This window comes from Canis aureus, chromosome 16 (genome assembly GCF_053574225.1).
Source record: "Canis aureus isolate CA01 chromosome 16, VMU_Caureus_v.1.0, whole genome shotgun sequence".
Lineage (NCBI taxonomy): Eukaryota > Metazoa > Chordata > Mammalia > Carnivora > Canidae > Canis > Canis aureus.
The window spans coordinates 40,480,040-40,498,537 of NC_135626.1; the positions used below are offsets into that span (position 1 = coordinate 40,480,040).

At 56.4% G+C, this 18,498-nt stretch overlaps 1 protein-coding gene across 3 annotated transcripts; it reads right to left on the reverse strand.

Annotated features, from left to right (window-relative positions):
• Window positions 1-68: 68 nt before the first annotated feature.
• On the reverse strand, window positions 69-18,150 carry KCNH4 (potassium voltage-gated channel subfamily H member 4). 3 transcript variants are annotated; one of them, XM_077853264.1, is made up of 17 exons: window positions 17,723-18,133; window positions 15,629-15,862; window positions 15,159-15,305; window positions 14,907-15,034; window positions 13,671-13,914; window positions 13,160-13,317; window positions 10,095-10,302; window positions 8,826-9,020; window positions 8,240-8,439; window positions 6,142-6,391; window positions 5,306-5,550; window positions 4,630-4,668; window positions 4,086-4,438; window positions 3,694-3,800; window positions 3,012-3,085; window positions 1,061-1,765; window positions 69-298 (listed from the first exon to the last, which is right to left on the reverse strand). In XM_077853264.1, the coding sequence occupies exons 1-16, from the start codon at window positions 17,796-17,798 to the stop codon at window positions 1,370-1,372; spliced, it is 3,054 nt and encodes a 1,017-aa protein (XP_077709390.1). In that variant the 5' UTR covers window positions 17,799-18,133; the 3' UTR covers window positions 69-298; window positions 1,061-1,369. The 3 variants fall into 3 exon arrangements, with proteins under 3 accessions (XP_077709390.1, XP_077709389.1, XP_077709391.1); XM_077853263.1 differs by having other exon boundaries at window positions 1,057-1,765; XM_077853265.1 differs by lacking the exons at window positions 69-298; window positions 1,061-1,765; window positions 3,012-3,085; window positions 3,694-3,800; window positions 5,306-5,550 and having other exon boundaries at window positions 4,234-4,438; window positions 17,723-18,150.
• Window positions 18,151-18,498: the final 348 nt, after the last annotated feature.

Genomic DNA, 18,498 nt, shown 5'->3' on the forward strand with positions numbered 1-18,498 from the left:
GCCCTGTAGACTCCTCCAAAGCCCTGGGGCTCTCAGATCAACCCCCAGAAACATCCAGAGCCAACAACTACAAAAATAAAGCGTTTATTTCCTATCCAAAAGTGAGCCCTGGGTGTTGGGTAGTAAAGGAGAGTTGGAGACCAGGGTGGGTTTATGAGAAGTCAGGGCCCTGAGTGAGACCATGTTGGATGTGGGAAGAACAGGCTTGGCTGAGGTCTGGTGCAGGGGGAGGGATAGAGAGTGCTGTGGGGACTGTTTCATGTTGCTGGCCGCAGAAGAGACCATCTTCAATGACAGCCTGCAGAAAGACAGAAACAGAGATGTTGACAGGCCCAGGCCCAGGGGTAGAAATAGACATTGCTGGAGAAAAAGCACCCGCTGGAGCAGAGAAACCTAGGAGGACACTCTAAGGCAGGAACCACAAACCCAAATACCTATAGAGACCAGACAAAAAATTCAAATGAGGAAAGCTAGCTAGGTGTCAGGAGATGGTCTCAAGAGGCCACCTCTCAAGAGGACAGTAGCCACTCAATACCAGTTGATTATTGCCACATGGAATATGGCCCAGGATTGCTAGAGCTCCTCAAATTTTTTTAGAGAAGCTGGAATATCTGGATATTTATGTGAACTCTCCTGATTTTTAGTGCTGGCAATCATTCATATTTTGAAAAAAAAAAAAAGAAAAGAAAAGAAAAAGAAAAAGCTGTGAGAACTGAAGAATACATATCTAGGGGTTTCCTGTGTAGGCTGAGGAATGAAGTGAACCTTTCCAGCCTGGGCTGGTGGTGGGAGGTCTAAGGAGTCTTGGGTTGCTCAGATGCCAGCCATCTCAAACCTATCCCTCTCAAGGTGACATTGCTTCCATGGTCTCCAGCAGGGCTCAGGGCGGCTAGGACAGAAGGCCTCACAATACCATGAAGCTATCTCTTGTAGTGGGATCTGCAATCTGTCCCTCTTGCCTTAGACACCAAGATCCTCCCTGCTCTTGTCTCAGCCTTCACTTCTTGTGCTGGATCTGGGACCCTCCCCCAGCTCCCAATGCTCCCCCATATCTACCTGCCTCCAGGTCCTGGGGAGAAAGCAGGACATGTCATCTGCCGGGCCTAATCCGCACTGCATTCCGTCTTATGCCTGTTGGGTTCCACAGCCTCAGGTGGCTCCCCTCACAGAGGGGAAGGACAGGGGAGGGTTTAGAGAAGGGAACAGGGTCAGAAGTGACCAGGCTTTGTAAAAAAAAGTCCAGAGAATGCCGAGCCAACCAGACCAGCTGGTGGCCGCTGACCCAAGGCAGGAGGCCAAGGGGCCCAGCCCCTTCCTGGAGGGCAGACAGCAGTGCCCACCCCAGACAGGCCTGGGCCCAGGGCCAGGGTCAGTGGAACGTGTCTGGCCTGGACCGAAAGCTCTGCCGCATGAGGCGTGGGGTCGGAGGTGAGGCCTCTGGCACTGGGGAGGGTCCCAGAGACTCAGGCTCTGAGGGGTAGGGGGACAGCATGGAGGGTCTCAGGTTGGAGGGGGTGGCCCCCATCTCTGCTGTCCCCACACTGGCCGGGCAGTGGACCTCAGCGAGAGTAGTATCCTGGAGGCTAGGCAGTGGTCCAGATAGACAGGGAGAGATGCACGGAGCCCTTGGCTGGGGACCAGGAGGGTCTGGGGGCCGAGCCGAGGCTCCTGGGTGGCCTGGGGGACCCAGCCTGGCCTGTAGCAGGCCCATGATATGTCGAAGCTCCCGGCTCAGTTGAGACACTTCCTGGTTGAGACGGGAGATCTGTTGAAAACATAACAAATTTTTCCCCAGGTGCCACAACCACACCACTCTCCTAAGTGCAACTTACCGCCCCCCTCCCTCCCGGCTACCACACGCCCTCCTTCAGTTTACAAAACTCCTTCCCAGCCACTGCTGTTCACGGCCACCTTGAGAAAAAGGCAGGGCAGGGGTTATCTTTGTCAAGATGTAAACATTCAGCCTCTCTATGAAAAGGATTTGGGACAGCAGCTATTGCAAACCACCTCCTCCACCCCGACTTCTCAAAGAGGCCACAAAGCTCAAGGTAACAGACACAGCGTTAGTCTCAGGTGATCCCAGGACACAAGCTCAAGTGTGTCTATTCAGTGTTTTGCAAATTTCAGGGAGTACAGAATCAACTGTAAAACTTGTCAAGATGCAGATTCCTGGGCCCCACCCCAGACATTCCAAACTGGGTGAGGCTTAGGAGTCTGCATCTTAATGGACGCCCAAGTGTGGGAACCACCAGCCTAGGACTATGACGGAAGCAGGACTAGCCCTTCATCTGGCTCAACCAGGGCCAGGACCCGCCCCCAGCCCCAGGGGCGCCCAGCCCAGGGGCTGCCCTCCTGGGATGCAGCCGATGTTTATCAGAACCCAGGGAAGGCCCACTCCCAAAGGGTTGGGCCTGGCTGTGCCCTGGTGATGGCTCAGACATCCCTGGGGAGGAGGCAAACACAGCGCCTTGCCATACAAGATCTGGGCTCCTCCTGACCAGGGTTCAAACATTAGGATCCAGCTCTCCCAGGGCTGAAAGCCTCTCTGCCTCCCTGTCCTCTGCCTCCTACATTTGCTGAGCAGCCGCTTCCCAGGGCTGGAGCAAGTAAAAGGACTTGGTAGGTCAGGTCCCTAAAGGAGAGAACCCCAAGGTGGTGGAGGGAAGAGAGGCTCTCTTTACAGGCAGGACGACCTGAAGCAGCTGGGAAGGAGTGGAAGCACTCAGTGGAAGCACTGAGTACTTACAGTGTGCCACGGACTGGGCAGGGCGGGCATGCAGGTGCTCTTATCTTCAATAACTCTGGCAAAAACCTATTTTCCCTATTTTTAGATGAAGAAATGGACATTCAGGGTCTTTGTGGAACTTGCCCAAGGTCACCCAGCTAGTGTGAACTCGGGACTCTGGCTCTGAACACGGAAAGGCTCTTCTATGAGGCACATCTCTTCTAAGAGGCACATCTCCCAAGATAGTATTTTCCAAGGTGGGAGGGGAGAGCTAGCACCAACCTACCTCCTGGTTCAGCCTGCAGACCTTCTCCTTCATCTCCTCAGCCTCAGTGGCCAGTTCCTGGCTGGACCTGGTCCCTGCAGACAGAACAGAGGGGAAGGGAGGTAGGGTGAGTGCGGGGCAGCAGGAGTCTACAGCCTGGGCTGGGCAGGCACAGAACAAGGGGAGAGGGAGCTCTGGGCTCAGGACCATGGGAAACCCAGACTCCTCAGGCTGGCTGACCTCCCCAGCCCCTCCCCCCTCCCCCACCCAAGCTCTTTACAGAGAAGCTTCTCTTCAGCACCTAAACACAATATGCTCTTCTCTCCTGCCTTCATGCCTTCCAACAACTGCCTTGTGCCACCCCTCAAACTCCCACCGAAACTTTAAGTCCCACCAGAAGTGTCCCCTCCTCTAAGAAGGAGAGTTATGGGTGCCCTCTTCTACCTTAGAGTCTTGTCCTTGTCTCAGTCATGGTACTCAACACCCTGTTCTAGAATCATTTATCTGAGGACACAGTTGTGTCCCACACTACACTGGGAGCTCACTAAGGGTGTAGGCCAGGTCTGGTTTAACTGTGTACGCCCAGCACAGAGCCCAGCATGTGGTCAGCCCTTACTATGTGTGGAATGGATGGATGAAGGGATAGATGTATGGTGGATATGAATTGGGTGACCAGGAGGTGAAGTCTGTGGCTGGCTCTTACCTGAAGGAGGGGCCTGTGAGCAGGGCCTAGGGTGCTCAGGCCTCCTGCTGAACCGGAATGTAGGGGCCTCTGCTGTGTTGCCCGAGTCCTCAATGCCATCCACTATCCTGGGATGGGGGCAGTGATCATCAGTCCCACGGGGAGAGGGCAAGGGCCAGAGCAGAGCAGGCAGAGGGTGACTGGGGGCAGCAGTGCCAGGGAGCTGGGGAGGAGTAGCGTTCAAAGAGGGGTGGGGTTGCAAGTGTGGTGGATCAGGAAAGGCAAAGGGGCAGATGGGGCAGAGACAGGATGAGCACTGGATGAGCACTGGTTGGAATGCTGGGGACAGAGCCCAGAGAAGGTTCTGGAAGCCAGCAGGGGTATGGGGAAGGCAGGGGAGGCTGGCGTCTCACCGGGGACTGAGGTCCGGAGGTCCAAAGGTTCCCAGTGGGGGAATGAGAAGCTGGGGGAGCTTCCAGGCAGCAGAGCCCCTGGGGGGGCCATGAGGCGAGGGGCTGTGGCCCCGGCCAGCCAAGGCAGGGGAAGGGGATGGGGACAGGGAAGGGGATGAGACAAGGACTGAGAATGGGGGCAGCTCCTCGCCCAAGAGGCTGACCAGGGAGCCCCGGGGTCGTGCTGGGCTGAGGTTGGGCAGCAGGAGGGGCCGGCGGGGCCTAGAACCACCCCCAGACTCCACCCCAGTCTCAGCCTCCGTGATGGATGGCAGGGTCTTGTCTGAGGAGGAGCCAAGGCTTTCCGAGCGGGGCTGTGGGCAGAGGGCAGCTGATGTCAGGACAGTGAACAATAGGCCTCTTCATTAAGCAATAGCCTTCACTGGCAGATGCTGCTCCTCACTCCCTCCCTTCTCCCCACAGCAAAGGAGCCAAGGAAAGTTACCCCCCAGCTCCCAGACTCTCCCCCATGCAACCTCAACCCTCCCCAGGAAGGCAGTGTTACCTGGGAGAGGCGAGGAGACCGGGAAAAGCGGCCGAGGCCCTGCGGGGGACACACAGGGGTTCAAGCTGACTCACACCTCCTCCCTCCCCTGCTGCAGCACTTCCTAGTCCTACCCATCAGTGCTGTGGGCTTTGAGAATGTGGGGTTTTTCTGTGGCGTTGAGTCAGAGATACCTCCAACTCCAACTCAGAGACGTCTGAGTAGCAAAGTAAATCTGAAAAGTAGCGAAAGACAAGGGCCCAGAGCCTAAGCCAAAATGGGCTCAGGAAATATTTGGTGAGTGCAGAAGAGGAAACCCAGGGGATGATGCCCAGTTTAGAGAGGGACTTGACAGAAGAGGAGCACATGAAGGAGACTGTTTCCAAAGTGAGGGCCCTCTGAGGAGTCTGGAGTGAGTCTGAGAAGTGGCCAATAAGAGATGATGGGTCAGAGGAGTTGGAAGTAGAAGTGGTGAGAGATGGTCCATGGGGTTGGGTGATGGCCAATGGAGAAGGGTCAGGTGGGAGTGGAAGATGCGAAGCAAGCATGGAAGGGACAATGGAAGGGGGTGCCTGGGCTTGAGAAACAATTTTCTCAGGGTGGAAGGAGATGCATGGGGCCCTCTCTTGGGCTGGGAGAGGTCTGCTCTGAAGGAGGGGACCTCGGAGGAGAGACAGGCCATAGGGGGTCTACATACATTGGTGTCAGAGCCCTGGCGCAGGTTGAAGGTGAGGTCCCGGGGCAGGCCAGCCCGGAAGGCAGCCCCGTACTCAGGATAGAGCCTCAGGACCTCAGCCAGCCCTCGGCTGCTCAGCTGCTGCAGGCCACAGTAGGTCAGTGCCTTCACGTCAGCGCTGGTCTTCAGCACGCAGCTTGGGCCTGCCCCTGACCCAGGCTCCTGCCCCGGCTCAGGGATATCTGCCCCAATCAGGTCCCCCTTCCCTGTGGGCAAGGGATGGGGACAGTCAGGTGGGGCAGAGGGACCAAGAGGATATCAGCAGGAGGTGGTCAATGGATTTGATGGATGGTAGGTGTGTTTGAAGGGTGGTTGAAGATGGATCAGTCAATAGGATTGGTGGAAATAATCAACAGAGTTGGGAAAAAGTCAGTGGAGAATGATGGATGAAGCTGGAAGATAGTCAATGGGGGATTTCAGTATAATCAATGGAATTGGATGATCAGTAAAGAATGGCCAGACGGGTCAGTTAAAGGGTAAAGGTCAGTGAAGTTGAGGGTCAATGGGAAGGGCCAGTGGAATTGGAAGACAATACAGTGGGAAAAGGACCAATTGAGTTGGGAGAGAGTCATTGGCAGGGGAAGGGTTGATGGGTTGATGGCCAATGGGATTAGGGCAGAGTCCAAGGGTATGGACGAAAGAGGATGATAGTAGGGTGAAGGGACCAGGAAAGAGGACTCCTCAGCAGGAATTCCACATATCCACCAGGGGTTTCTCAGTCCCTTGATTCCTGGCCACACCCAAGGCCTCTGGGGCAAGGTTCTGGGGTAGGTAGTAGATGGTGGTGGGATCCTCACCCAGGATGGCCAGCACCATGTTGTCTCGAAGCACTTCAAGCGAGCCGGAGCAGACGTAGTAATGTGCCTGCAGTGCGTCCCCACGGCGCAACAGGTACTCGCCTGGAGCGCAGAACGAGGTCTTGATGTGCAGGGAGAGGGCCCGCAGGCAGCCCCTGCTCGCCGCTCCGAACAGCGGCAGCTGCAGGATCTCCCGGTTCAGGTGCATAGCGATGTCAGCTCTCAGCTCGTCTGGGAAGTCACGCAGTAACTGCATAAGGGGCATAGGTCATTCTGGCCATCCCCCTACAGCTGCTACTTGAGTTCTACAAATGTGCTGAGCTGTCTCCAAGGGGAGAGCTCCAACTGGCCTTTTGCTTTGAAGTTACCCATTTCTGACCATCAGGAAGAACTGTGCATGTCAAACCTCAATTTTGCTTGTGTGTGTGGACCTCCCAACCCAAGTTCTGGAGCAGAGATAAGTCTTCCTCTCTGGCTACCACCCGTGACTACATGCAGAGGTCACACATGTTGTCCTATTTACTCAATCCCACACAAGGACCAGCCCTGGTGGGTCAGCCGTTCAACCAGGCATCAGGAAACTAAAATCAGCCCCTAAATCTGTGTGGACCTTGGACAATCCATTTGCTCTCTCTGGACCTCAGTATCTTCATCTGTAAAGATGCAGAGTTACACTAGACTTGAACATTACCAATGACCTTCAAGGAACCAAACTTAATGTTCACAGATCCATCCTCATGGTACGGAGCCTCTAGGCCAATCTGACTTGCTGACCTCTTCCTTTTGTCCTCATTTCCTCCCCAGGCTCCTCTTCTAACTTGCTACATTCTTCCTGCATCATGGCAACCAACTCTGTGAATTCCCCACTCCTGAGGAGCCTGGAGCCCTGCATATGGGTCTAGACCTGTATTTTCATCTACCTATGGAGCAGCCTCCACCTGGATCTCCCACAAGCACCACACCTTCAACATGGCCTAATCCTGGACTGACTTTCTTTCTTTCTTTCTTTCTTTCTTTCTTTCTTTCTTTCTTTCTTCCTTTTTTTTAAGATTTTATTCATTTATTCATGAGAGACACAGAGAGAGAGAGAGAGGCAGAGACACAGACAGAGGGAGAAGCAGCCTCCATGCAGGGAGCCCGATGTGGGACCCCGATCCCGGGTCTCCAGGATCACGCCCTGGGCGGAAGGCGGCGCTAAACCGCTGAGCCACCCGGGCTGCCCATGGACTTTCGTTTTCATCCTGAAGTCCAACCTTCCTCCTGCGATGCCTCCATCACACCCCTTTGCCCAAACCAGGAACCTGGGACTTTTTCTGAGTTCCTCCCCTGCAACCAGCTAATCACCAGGTCCCATGGCTCCTGCTCTCAGAAACATCTCCAGACCACTCACCAGCCTAAATTTTGCAGGATAAAATCTAAATTCGAGATCATCCATGAGCTGGGCTGGCCCACCTCCCAGACCCTGTCTCCTGCACTGTCTCACTCCTCCCTTCACCGCACTCACACACCCGTTCCTGAAGGCTCACTGAAGGACTTTCAGTTCCCTGAACTCACCGCGTTCTTTTGCGTCAACGTTTCCTGACCAGTGTTCCTATTGCTCATTCTGCCTGGAATGGCCTCTGGTCGCAGGCTGATTTCCTTCTTGCCCTTCACAACGCTCCCTCTTCTGTGCCACCTGCCTGACTCCTCTAGGCCCAGACACAATGTCCCCTCATTGCACCATGGTGCCCTGAAGGAGAGTCCTATTCACTGCCTAATGGTTTACCTGTCCACCTGCCTCACCCCACTGGTGTCTCCCTGAGGACAAGGGCTGAATGTCATCGTCTCTGAGCTCCCTGTGTCCAGCACAGAGGTTGGCCCAAAGCCAGTGATCAGGAAATGCCAGCTGCGGGGAGGTTGGCATTAGCTGAGGCCTGAGCTCCCTTTCAGCTCCCGTGTCCTAGCGCAAAGGGAATGGGATGTGGATCTGGGTGGGTGCGCGTCCCCCGTGAGCCACACCTTGCCTCCTGGGCCCCCGGCTGCCTCCACTCCAGACCCGGGTGGGCGGCCGCCCCTTCCCTGCGGCGGGCCCGGGGAGCCCCGCGCACTAGCGCACTACCTCGTTGGCGTCGATGCCGCTGTTGACGGCCCACGTGGTCTGGAAGGACTCGAGCATGCGCTGCTTGAGCGGCCGCGGCAGGCGGTGCACCCGGATGAAGTCCTTGAGGTCCTTCATGCGGCTGTGGTAGAGCGAGCGGCGCGAGTACATGCGCTGGATGATGGCCGTCACGTTCCCGAACACCACGGCGTGCATGAGCGCTGCAGCGGCGGCAGCGGGCAGCCCGTGAGGGTCGGCCCCCTCCCTGCCTCCTCCCTGCCCTCCGCGGCTCGGGGTCCCGGGGAGGGAGGGCCAGGAGGGCCAGTGGGCTGGGGTGGCAGCAGGAAGGGGCCAGGTCTGGTGCTCCTCTCCTGCCCGCCCCCCACTAGATCATGAGCTTGGGTGTCTCATCCCCTCCGTGACAGGCTACGCCCTTTCTTGTGGCATGCCCCCAGGGCCAGCAGGTAGTAGATGCCGAGGAAACGGCTATGAATGAATGCACGGCTGGCTGGACGTGGGTGGACATCTTGCCTTCTCTGAGCCCGTTTCCCCATCTGCACGCGGGGCTTAGCAGGGCCACCCCGGGGCTTGGCAGGCCCGGCCTCACCGCCTATGAGCATGGTGCAGATGGAGAAGATCTTCTCCGCGTCGGTGTTGGCGCACACGTTGCCGAAGCCCACGCTGGTGAGGCTGCTCAGCGTGAAGTAGAGGGCAGCGATGTAGGCGCTGCGCCGCGACGGGCCGCCCGCCGAGCCATTGACGTAGGGCTCCTCCAGCCGCTTGCCCAGTTCGTGCAACCAGCCTGGGGGGTGGAGGGAGGCAAGGAGCAGCTGCCCGGGGTGGCTGGGAGCTGGCTTTCCCCGAGCTGCCGCGCCTGACCTTGGGCAAGTATTTACAGAGGCGAGGGGAGGTTTGCACCCGCAGGCACAGGAAATGTGAGGAGCAGCCTGGGCCTGGGACTCCCCACCCTGAACTGGTTACAGTTGCAGCAAACCAAGGCTAAACTGCTAAGCTGCTGACTCTTGGGGGAGGCGGGTTCTGACTCTCTTGTAGTTTATTGAGCAACCCCCTCTGTACAGCGTGGTGGCACTTGACCCAGCCAGACATTCTCCCCACCCTGGTGGAACCTACAAGTCTAGAGGGGAAAGACACATGAAATACCTTGCAGGTAGTCAGTGAGCTACTAAAAGGGAAGTATAGGGTGTCCCAGGAGCCATAATAGGTTAGGGAGAGCCCACCCAGTTGAGGGGCAATGGGGTATGGTTCCTGAAGGACTCCCTTAGGACAGAGCACTTTAGTGGATATTGCAAGGAATAGAAAAGCCACGTAAGGGAAGAAGGGGAGGGAAGACAAAAAGGGAGAGGATTCCCAAGAGGAAAACATGTTCAAGGCCATTGTGAGAAAGCAGTACATCCTGGGCGCTGGCAGGAGGCCAATGTGGCTGCAGCACAGGGCGCAGGGGAGAAGGGGAAGCCAGGTGGGAAGAGAGAAGGCTGCAGGGCTATGCAGGGTGTGGACAGAGTGCAGACTTTGTTTTGAGGGCAATGCAGGGTCATGGAAAGGGTCCAGGCAGGAGTCCTGCTCCCTTTGCCCCAAACACCCTCCCCACCATCAGAATGTTTTCTGTACTGTTCTGATTGCCTGTCACTGTTCTTGCTCCCCTGCTAGGCTGTGAGGTCAGCCAACCTAAGGCAGAACCCTCATCTTCACTCAGTACTCCCACACCTGACGGGGAAGGAGCTCAATGCACATCTGTGGGATGGAGGGAAGAATGTGGGGGTGGTGGGGGTGGTGCCAGGGGAGGCATGGGCTTGGGGGCCTGTGTGGACAGGGCAGGTGGATGGGTGTCAGTGAAAGCCTGGGGTCGGTGGCTCACCGATGTCCCAAAGCAGCGGGTCATTGGCCTCCATCTCCCGGCGCCCGATGACGTACCAGATGCAGGCCATCCAGTGGGCGAGGAGTGCAAAGACGGACATGAGCAGCGTGAGCACCACAGCGCTGCACTGGGAGTACCGCTCCAGCTTCTGCAGCAGCCGCAGCAGCCGCAGCAGCCGCACCGTCTTCAGCAGGTGCACCAGTGAAGTCTGCAGGGAGTGTGGCGGGGGAGAGGCTGTCAGCAGGCACACCGCCTCGCCTCGGAACCCCCAAGGCCCCTCCCAGCGCCTTGTCACCAGATGCCCTAGAGACAGGGGAAGCTGCAGCAGGAAAAATGGTCCTGCTGTCCTGAGAAAATGACGAGGGAATGCAGCCGGGAGAGAATAATACTAAAACCAATAAAGGCTAACACTTACTATATGCGTCCTGGCTTACTTATATAAGCACTCGCTATATATGTCAGGCACTGGGTGAAGCACTTATCATCCTCATGAAAAACTCATGCCTTCAGTTCAAATTATCATCATTGTTCCCAGTTTGCAGATGAGTAAACTAAAGCTCAGTGAAGCTAGTGATTTGCTCAAGGTCACACACCCAAGGAAATAATGGAACTGGGACTTCCATTTGAGTTGCTACCTAAGTCCATTTTGTGCTGTTCTGCCTCTAGCACTGTGGGCTGGTGAAAAAGCAAGTCCTGGTCAGAGGTAGGGGAACATACAGAATGATCTCTAGCCCCTGCTTGAAGCCCCCACGGTCCTAGGCACAATCAGCTGTGGACAGGAGCTGGTGTCAGTGATTACAGCATCTATGAGGGGACCATCCCTCAAGACACAGCAAGGTAGAGTGGGAACAGGCAAGAGGCCTGGGAACTGTTCCCATGGTGGGTCAGCTGCTGATGACAGCAGCATGCTGGAATGTTGAGGGAAAGAGACCAGGAACAGAGGGAGCCTCGGCTTTGAGGTCTTAGCCCTTGTGGGGGCTGGTTGGAGGTTGATGGAGCTAGTGGCACCTAGTAAGCATCCTGTAAGTGTTAGCTAATATTACCACCATGACTGTTTTCACTGTGATCATTAATGCTTCAATTGGTCCTTCAAATTTTAGAGATGAGGAGCAGGTACTCTAAGGGAGGGTATAGCTTGGAAGCCAGGGCTGGGGGCCCTGGGGCAGCGCCTGGTGAACTTAGCACAAAGGCCCTCCAGCAGCATCCCCCATAGCCTTGGCCCTACATAGCTCCTGAGCCACCTCCTGTCCTTTTCTCTAATTTTAGGTGAAGGAGCTGGAAAGGAGGTGGCCCTGCTTTCCCCACATGGACCATCTCCAGGGCTTAACATCTGCCCCCAACTCCCAGAACTTCTGCCTCCAAACTTGAATCCTTCAGGGCTTGCCTATAGTCATCTGCTCCTGTGCCCCACTCACTTGGTGCCCTCCTCTCCTTCTCCTTAGACCAGAATGTCCCAGGCCTGGATCCTTTAAGTCCACAGCTCTGCCAGTGCCCACTCATCCTCTATCCTTGCTCTGCCTCCTTCTGGCCCAGCACTGCTCCTTATCTCTCCTCACGCCACATCACCCACTCGGGGTTGGGGGGGGGGAGCTTGGATTCTGGGGAAGCAGGGTAGTATGGTAGAAAGAGGAATAGACAAGGAGTCTGGAGACCTGGTTCCAATCTCCTGCCTGCCACTGTTAGCTGTGTCACCTCTCTGAGCCTTTGCATCTACCTCTGAAAAAGAGAATCTGCCCAAGAGGTTACTGTGAGACTCCTATGGGATGATGTGCATGAACACACTTAGTAAATGGAAGGTGCTCCTGAAGGTACCAGAGGAGGGGGACTGCCTGTGAGGAGGAACAGGGGCCTCTCTGCAGCTCTTCCTCTCTCCAGGGACAGTTGTCTGCCCACTGACACCAGCCCGGTGGGCATGGGTTGGGAGAGTGCACTCACAGGGAGGGATAGGTAGCTCTGCTCAGAGTGGCCGGAGCCTCAGGGCAGACATACACACATGCACGTGTGTGGGAGCGTGCACACACGTGTACACAGCCAGGAGAAGAGGCCCACAGCCCGTTGGCGGCTAGTTAAATCCGGCTGCGTGTAGGTGGTTTCCTGCTATAGCTGAGTGTGGCAGAGAGAGGAGCGCACAGGGAAACTGCTCTCCACCTCCCCACCCAACAGCCAAGGGAGTCTGGGGACACAAGGTGGGACTTCCTCACCCTGGACTTGAGAACACCTACTATCGGCTGGCTGGGTGCAGAGCTGACCACTCAGGGCACCTCCAGGCATTCTCCAGAGAGCTGGGAGGACCCAGGTCCTGGCTCTCTGCCTCCAAGTCCACCCCACAGCCTCTGCCTCCTTGTCTTGGCTTACTATGCTCCCCCCAGATGCTCTCTCCCCATCTCCTGCCAGCCAAATCTCTGTCTAGGGTCTAGCTCTGCTCTCTCTCCCTGCAGAAATCCTTCCCAGACCCTTCGGGGCCTTTTTCCCAGCTGGGGTGCTTTGGCCTCCCAGGTGCTGGCTAGATTTCAGATCATTTTCACACATGCCCACTTTCCTGCCTGGAACTCCAAGGCAGGCTAGCTCCATGCCCAGCCCCCAACAATACCTGGGCCCCATCTTCCTCTCCATTCACCTCTTCCGTTCCTGCTGTCCCCTCCAACAGTCCTGCCCCCTCACCAGCTTAGCTGCCTGGAGGCTGAATCCTTGTCCCTTTTCTCCACAGTGACCATGCTCCACACAGTGCTTTGCAGACAGCTAAATGCTCATCGGTTGTTTGTTAAATAAAAATGTGAAAAGTACCACTCATTTGGCATCAGACCAACGCCGCCTTGGTAGCCCTAGTTAGCTTTTCATTTGTCTCAGCTTCCCTCAGTGATTGTGAGCTGAGCTCCCCAGAGCACAGACCCTCCCAGCTCCTTCTGAGCAGCTAGCTCAGGGCTCTGCCCACAGCAGGTGCCTGACAACTACTTGCAGATGGATGGATGGGAAGGGCTGAGTCTGGGTTGGGGTTGGTCTCTTAGTGGGAGATGCTGTGCTAAATTTGGGAGACTGGGCTGCAGGGTGGGATGGGGGTCACTCACCACGGTGATGTTGAAGACATAAAGCAGGTCAAAAGGTAGAGCAGCAATAAGGTCAACAAAGAACCAGGTGGCCAGGTAGTGAAGGCCAATGGAACGAGGAGCAGAGACCACCTGGCCGGACTGGGACACATAGGTGGTGCGGAAGTTCAGGATGATATCTGGGAATGCAAGAGGCTGTTAATAGGGGGCTTTGGCCCAGAAATTCAGGTTATAGGGCCAACAAACTAAGTAAGCTGAGAACAAGCCTGAGACCCAGAATGGAGTTGGAGGCAGAAATGGGGAAGACAGACTAGGCTTCTGGCCACTCTTTAGGGAGGAGTGGTCTAAAGGCTGAAGGCTGAAGGGGTCAGGGGTCAGGGGTCAGGGTGCATGGACCATTAGGACTCAAAGACCCTTTAGAAATGATTGGGCTCTGAATGCCTGGGGCCTGTAAGCCTAGGATGGAGCGAAGCTTGGATGCATGGGTCCCCCCCAGCCCACCCACCAGGATATGTGGGGCAGAGGGTCTGACCCAGGATGAAGAGCATCTCCACGGCGATGTCGCTGACAAGGGTGTGTCGCGAAGTGATGGGGGTATCATCATCGCCCAAGAAGCAGACATTGTAGGGGACGGTGACCGCAACGTAGAAGGTGGCAAGGAGGATGAGGCCGTCCCACACGGCCTTGGGGACGCTGTAGTGGAGGAGGAGGCAGCGGGACCCCCCCACGGAGGCCACCTTGTACTCGGGCACTGATGGCTTTGGCTCAAACACGTTCTAGGGGGAGAGGGGTGGCGGTTGGGGACATTTAAGGGAAAGGGGAGGCAAGGCTTCAAGAAGGGAGAGGCACAGGATGGGGAGGAGGGGAGTGGGCACTGCAGGCATGACCACGTGAGGAGATAGAAGGTGCAGGAGAGGGGTTCAGGGGCTGGCGCCTGACACTACCTTCCTCTGCCAACTTACTGCTCAGGTCCCCTTTTGAGAAATCATATTTTGTGTGGGGGTATTTATTTATTTTTAAAGATTTTATTTATTTATTTGAGAGAGAATGAGCATGAGCAGTGGGGAGGAGCAGAGGGAGAGGGAGAAGCAGACTCTCCACTGAGCAGGGAACCCAATGTGGGGCTCAATCCCAGCACCCTGGGATCATGACCTGAGGCAAAGGCAGACACCTAATCCACTGAACCACCCATGGACCCCTGTGTGGGGTATTTATAAGGCTTGACCTTAACCCTGCTTGAGAAGGAGATTATGACAAATCAGGCACATGCCTTAGCTTGAGGGGTCGCTAACTTCTTCAAGTTTCGCTTGGAGTCTGGGATCCCTGTAGGGGATGGGGATATCCCAGAGATGAGGGGACACTGGCACAGTGCACCCCATTCCCTGTAGCCCCCACAAACTACACAGAGGGTTGGAGAATCAATCCTGTGGCTTTATCAGGGTCCTGGGGCTAGAACCAAAACCCCAATGGAAGCCTTCTCCCTAGAACCACAGCTTATGATTTCACTCCTATGAGGTAACCTTATCATTCAGATGTAAGTGATATAGTTGCTGCTAGATCCCTGCCCTTATGACATCATCAGAGTAGAATGATGTCAATCATAGGGAAGAAAGGGAGATGGGGTTGGAAAATGTGAGGACACATGGGACACAGCAGAGAGTCGTACATGAGAAATGGATGGTCGGAGGAATAAGCCACTGGAGGGAGATATTAGCAAGGGCGCCTTAGAATCACAGCTGGGAGATATTGGGGTAGAGATAGGACTCACATTATTGGTTTTCATGCCTCCCTGGCGCCGGCGGCCAAAGTGGCCAGTCAGCCGGTGTAAGACAGTACGGCTCTGCCTCCGGGCAGATCGAAGTCTCGAGCTGGCTCCCCTCCTACCAAGGGAGTTTTCTGTTGGAAAGAAGCGTGCAGAGGTAAGTGGGGGCACATCCTAGGAGGCTGGGTAGGAAAAAGTCTTGTATGACCTTGCAAGGACCTCTGACCATTCATGCCTCCTCCCAACACCTGCAGTTACCATGATTACTGTCCCCATGGCCTCCTGGGGACCCAAGTCCTGGGCCTCCACTCTGAGTGATGTCCTTGAAGGAAAAGAGGAAAAGCACGACTTCTCCCATCTCATTCTTGATGGGCATCATGTCCAAGAGGCACCAAAAGGCCGAGCCTGTAGATGTGGAGGGATGGAAGGGGAGGGTGAGCAGCCCTTTGCAAGGCACCTCTTTCCCCTTCATCACCCCAGGTTCCTGGGCATGGTCAAAGGGCTTGGCAAAGGTTTAGAGATGGAAAGAACCCCAGAGATTATGTCAACTGACTCCTTCCCTTCTGGATGGGAGAACCAAGGCCTAGAGAGAATCAGGGATGCACTCAGTGTCATATAGTCAGCTTGTGGTGGTGTGGGGACCAGTACCCAGGCTTCCACCATGCCAAGTGGACTCTGGGTAAGGTCCAGGATCTGGGCAGGGCTGCAGGGCGGGCCAGACCCCCTACCATCCTTTCGGTAGAAGCAGATTTCAGCCCGGTGCTCCTGATGGCCTTCCAGGGCCTTGTGCAGCCTCTGCAGGGCTGGCTCACTGGTCTCTGGACCGTAGAGGAAACGGCAGCTGCAGGTCTTCTGCATGACCTCTGTGCGGCCGTAGCCCGTGAGCTCGCAGAATCCGTCAGAGCAGTAGACAATGGGAAAGCCCCGTGGGCCCTGTGCATTGGCCAGCAGGAAGTTGCTGTCTGTGGGAAGAAGAAGTCAAGGTTAGGTCAAGGCCAGGAGAAGAGCCTAGCTTCAAGGTGGGCAGTACCTCCCCCAAGCTGTGGTCAGAGGTCACAGAGCCAGAAACTTCCTAGGCTTCCATGTGATTCCTGGATCCCCTTCTGGATATTCTGAAATGAGAGTAAGAAGAGCTAGAGCAAAAGGACAGGGACTTAAGTGTGGCCTGGAATTGAGATGGGGATCACTGGGTGTTGAAGATGATCTTTCCTCCTGCCTTCAAGCTGGTGAACTATTACAGAGCAGCTATATAGTAAGGACATGGGCTCCAGTGAGACACCTGTGCCATTTTCTGATGGGTAACCTTGGGCAAGCTAATGAACTCTTGTGCTTCAGCTTTCTTATCTGCAAAAGTGGGGGGTAATATATCTTCCTCACATGGTTGTTGTGAAAGTTACATGAGTTGCCTGGGGAGAACAAATCCTGATACATACTAAGCACTACACTGAGAAGGTAAAAGGATTCCCCTACATTCCCACAGCTTTCAAAATGCATGCAGAGCTGCTATCCTGTCATCCTATTAGAGAGTAGCCAGGGCAGAGATTTCGGTGATATCACACCCATTTTATTGATAGGAAACCAAAAGACAGAGATGATCCAAACTCATAAATCTCCTTGGTTGGGGGAGGGAGACAGTGATGAGTTAGTGTCCTCATTCTCTGCCTTCCAAGGAAGGTCTTCTTTTTAGCATCTCTTTAGGTAATTTCAGAGGGTCTGTCCCAGTGCTCAAACTCTGAGAGCACTGGGCTGTTTTTTTAAATCCAGCAACACCAGGAGCAGAACCTGAGCTGGCTCCATCTGGCTCCAGTGGGTGGAGGCCACAGGAGGGTTCTGTGGGCCATCCGGGGGCAGAGTCTCAGCTGAGGGAAGGGGCCTGAGACACAACCAGTGCCAGGTGCTAAGAGGGGTGAGTGTCTGGGGGGTAGACAGGCAGATGGGGACTGAAGGTGCCTGGGAGGCTCTGGGCCCTGGGCAGCAGCCTCCTTCTTCCATCCCAGGGCCCGTTGCCCCGGTGATGGGAGCTATGGAAACAAGGGAGGTGTCTGTTGGGGGAGAGTGGGGAGGCGGCTAGGGCCCCGGCGGCTTGGTTTCCGCCCGCGGGTGTCGCTCCCCCCACCTTCCAGATACGGCCCAGGGTACCCAAAGGGGCCAGGGGGAGATGTCTCTGCTCCAAAGTAGGAAAAGGGAAAGGCGGGAGAATAGGCAGGGAAGGAGGAATGTGGCTGTCCAAGGTGCTGAACCTGGAATCCAAACTGGGGGTGGGCGAGCAGAGTTCCCTCCGTCACACGGACCACCCCTCCTCCGCCTGCCTCACCTCCCTCAGACAGAGGAGAGCCAAGATTTGGGGGCGCATGACCTTAATCCAAGCTAGGTGCTGCTGAAATCTGATCTTTTCTCTTTCTTTCTTTTTTCTTTTTTTTTTCTTCTGGGGGAAGGAGATCCTGGAGCCTTCTGGAAGTAGACTCCAGAGCGCCTGACCACTTCGTCCCACCTCTGCGTCTCGGATACCCACACACACGCCCCCAGCAGAGCTCTGCCTGGGAGCAGGCGGCTGCCAAGGCCTCTCCTCCGTTTTGCGGCACCAAGAACCTTTTCTGACTCCAGTCACACCCCCAACCCTGGCCCCCCGCACTCTTGGCCCTTTCCCCGCCTCCCTTCACAGTGCACTCCAGTCCTGTTCCTTTCCCGCGGCTTCGGGAGTTCCTAGACCGTCAACTCCACTCTCCCCGCCTCGGGTCTCCCCACGTCTAGCGGACCCGCGCCAGCGCCCAAGCGGACCTGGCCCCCGCTCGAACACCCAGCCCCAGCCTCGCCCCACTCACGCGTGCCGTCGAAGCGGGTGGCGATGGTGTCCAGAAAGGTGTTTTGCGGGGCCAGCAACCCCTTCATGACCGGCATGGCCTCAGGGCTGGGGTTCGAGGCTCGGCGCTGGGGGGCGTTCAGCGCGGCGGGGCAGGAGGGGGCGCGCTACCGGCGGGGCCGGGGCGCCCCATGCGCCCGCCTGCCTCCTCCCCTCCTCTCGGCGCTGCCGCCGCCGCTGCCTCTCTGCTCTGAACCCCGCAGCTCTCTGCTCAGCTTGGCGCCGCCTCGGTCCCCCCACCTCCCCGCGGGCCAAGTTCTTTCCCCCGGGCTCGGCCCGCACCCGCCACGTGGCCCGCACGGGGAGGGGCCGCCAGCGACACCCTCACCCTTCTCCGCGGCTCTCCTCCCAGGGGGGAGCGGCCCACGCGTGTCTCTCCCAGAGAGAATTCGGGACACGCCCACCTGGAGCAGAGACCCAAGAGGCAGGGCGGGGCTTGGGTGACAGACACGCCCTCTTCCCGGCTGGCCACGCCCCCACGCGTGCTTCCCCCGGCGACTCCTTGTGGCTCCGCCCCGCGGGTTTCCCCGCGCGCCGCCCACGCTGGGAATGGTGTTTGGTTCACAGTGCCGCCTGCTGGAGTTAGGATATTTCGCAGCACCCCGGTGTCCTGCGCTGGAGCGTGTGACAGCATCGGTTAAAGAGACTAGTTTTGCCGGTGGAGGATCAATAGGAAGGCTGGATTTCAATTTCTAGAATGGCTTAACCCTCACTCGTGCCTCGCTTTGAGTAGTTCTC

Coding starts and splice junctions, on each gene's coding strand:
- KCNH4 (XM_077853264.1), bottom strand. CDS start 17,798: ATGCCGGTCATGAAGGGGTTGCTGGCCCCGCAAAACACCTTTCTGGAC. Junction 4,669..5,305: donor GCCAGGGCTCTGACACCAAT/GTATGTAGACCC, acceptor TGTCCCCCGCAG/GGCCTCGGCCGCTTTTCCCG. Junction 3,801..4,085: donor CCTCCGGACCTCAGTCCCCG/GTGAGACGCCAG, acceptor CCCCCATCCCAG/GATAGTGGATGGCATTGAGG.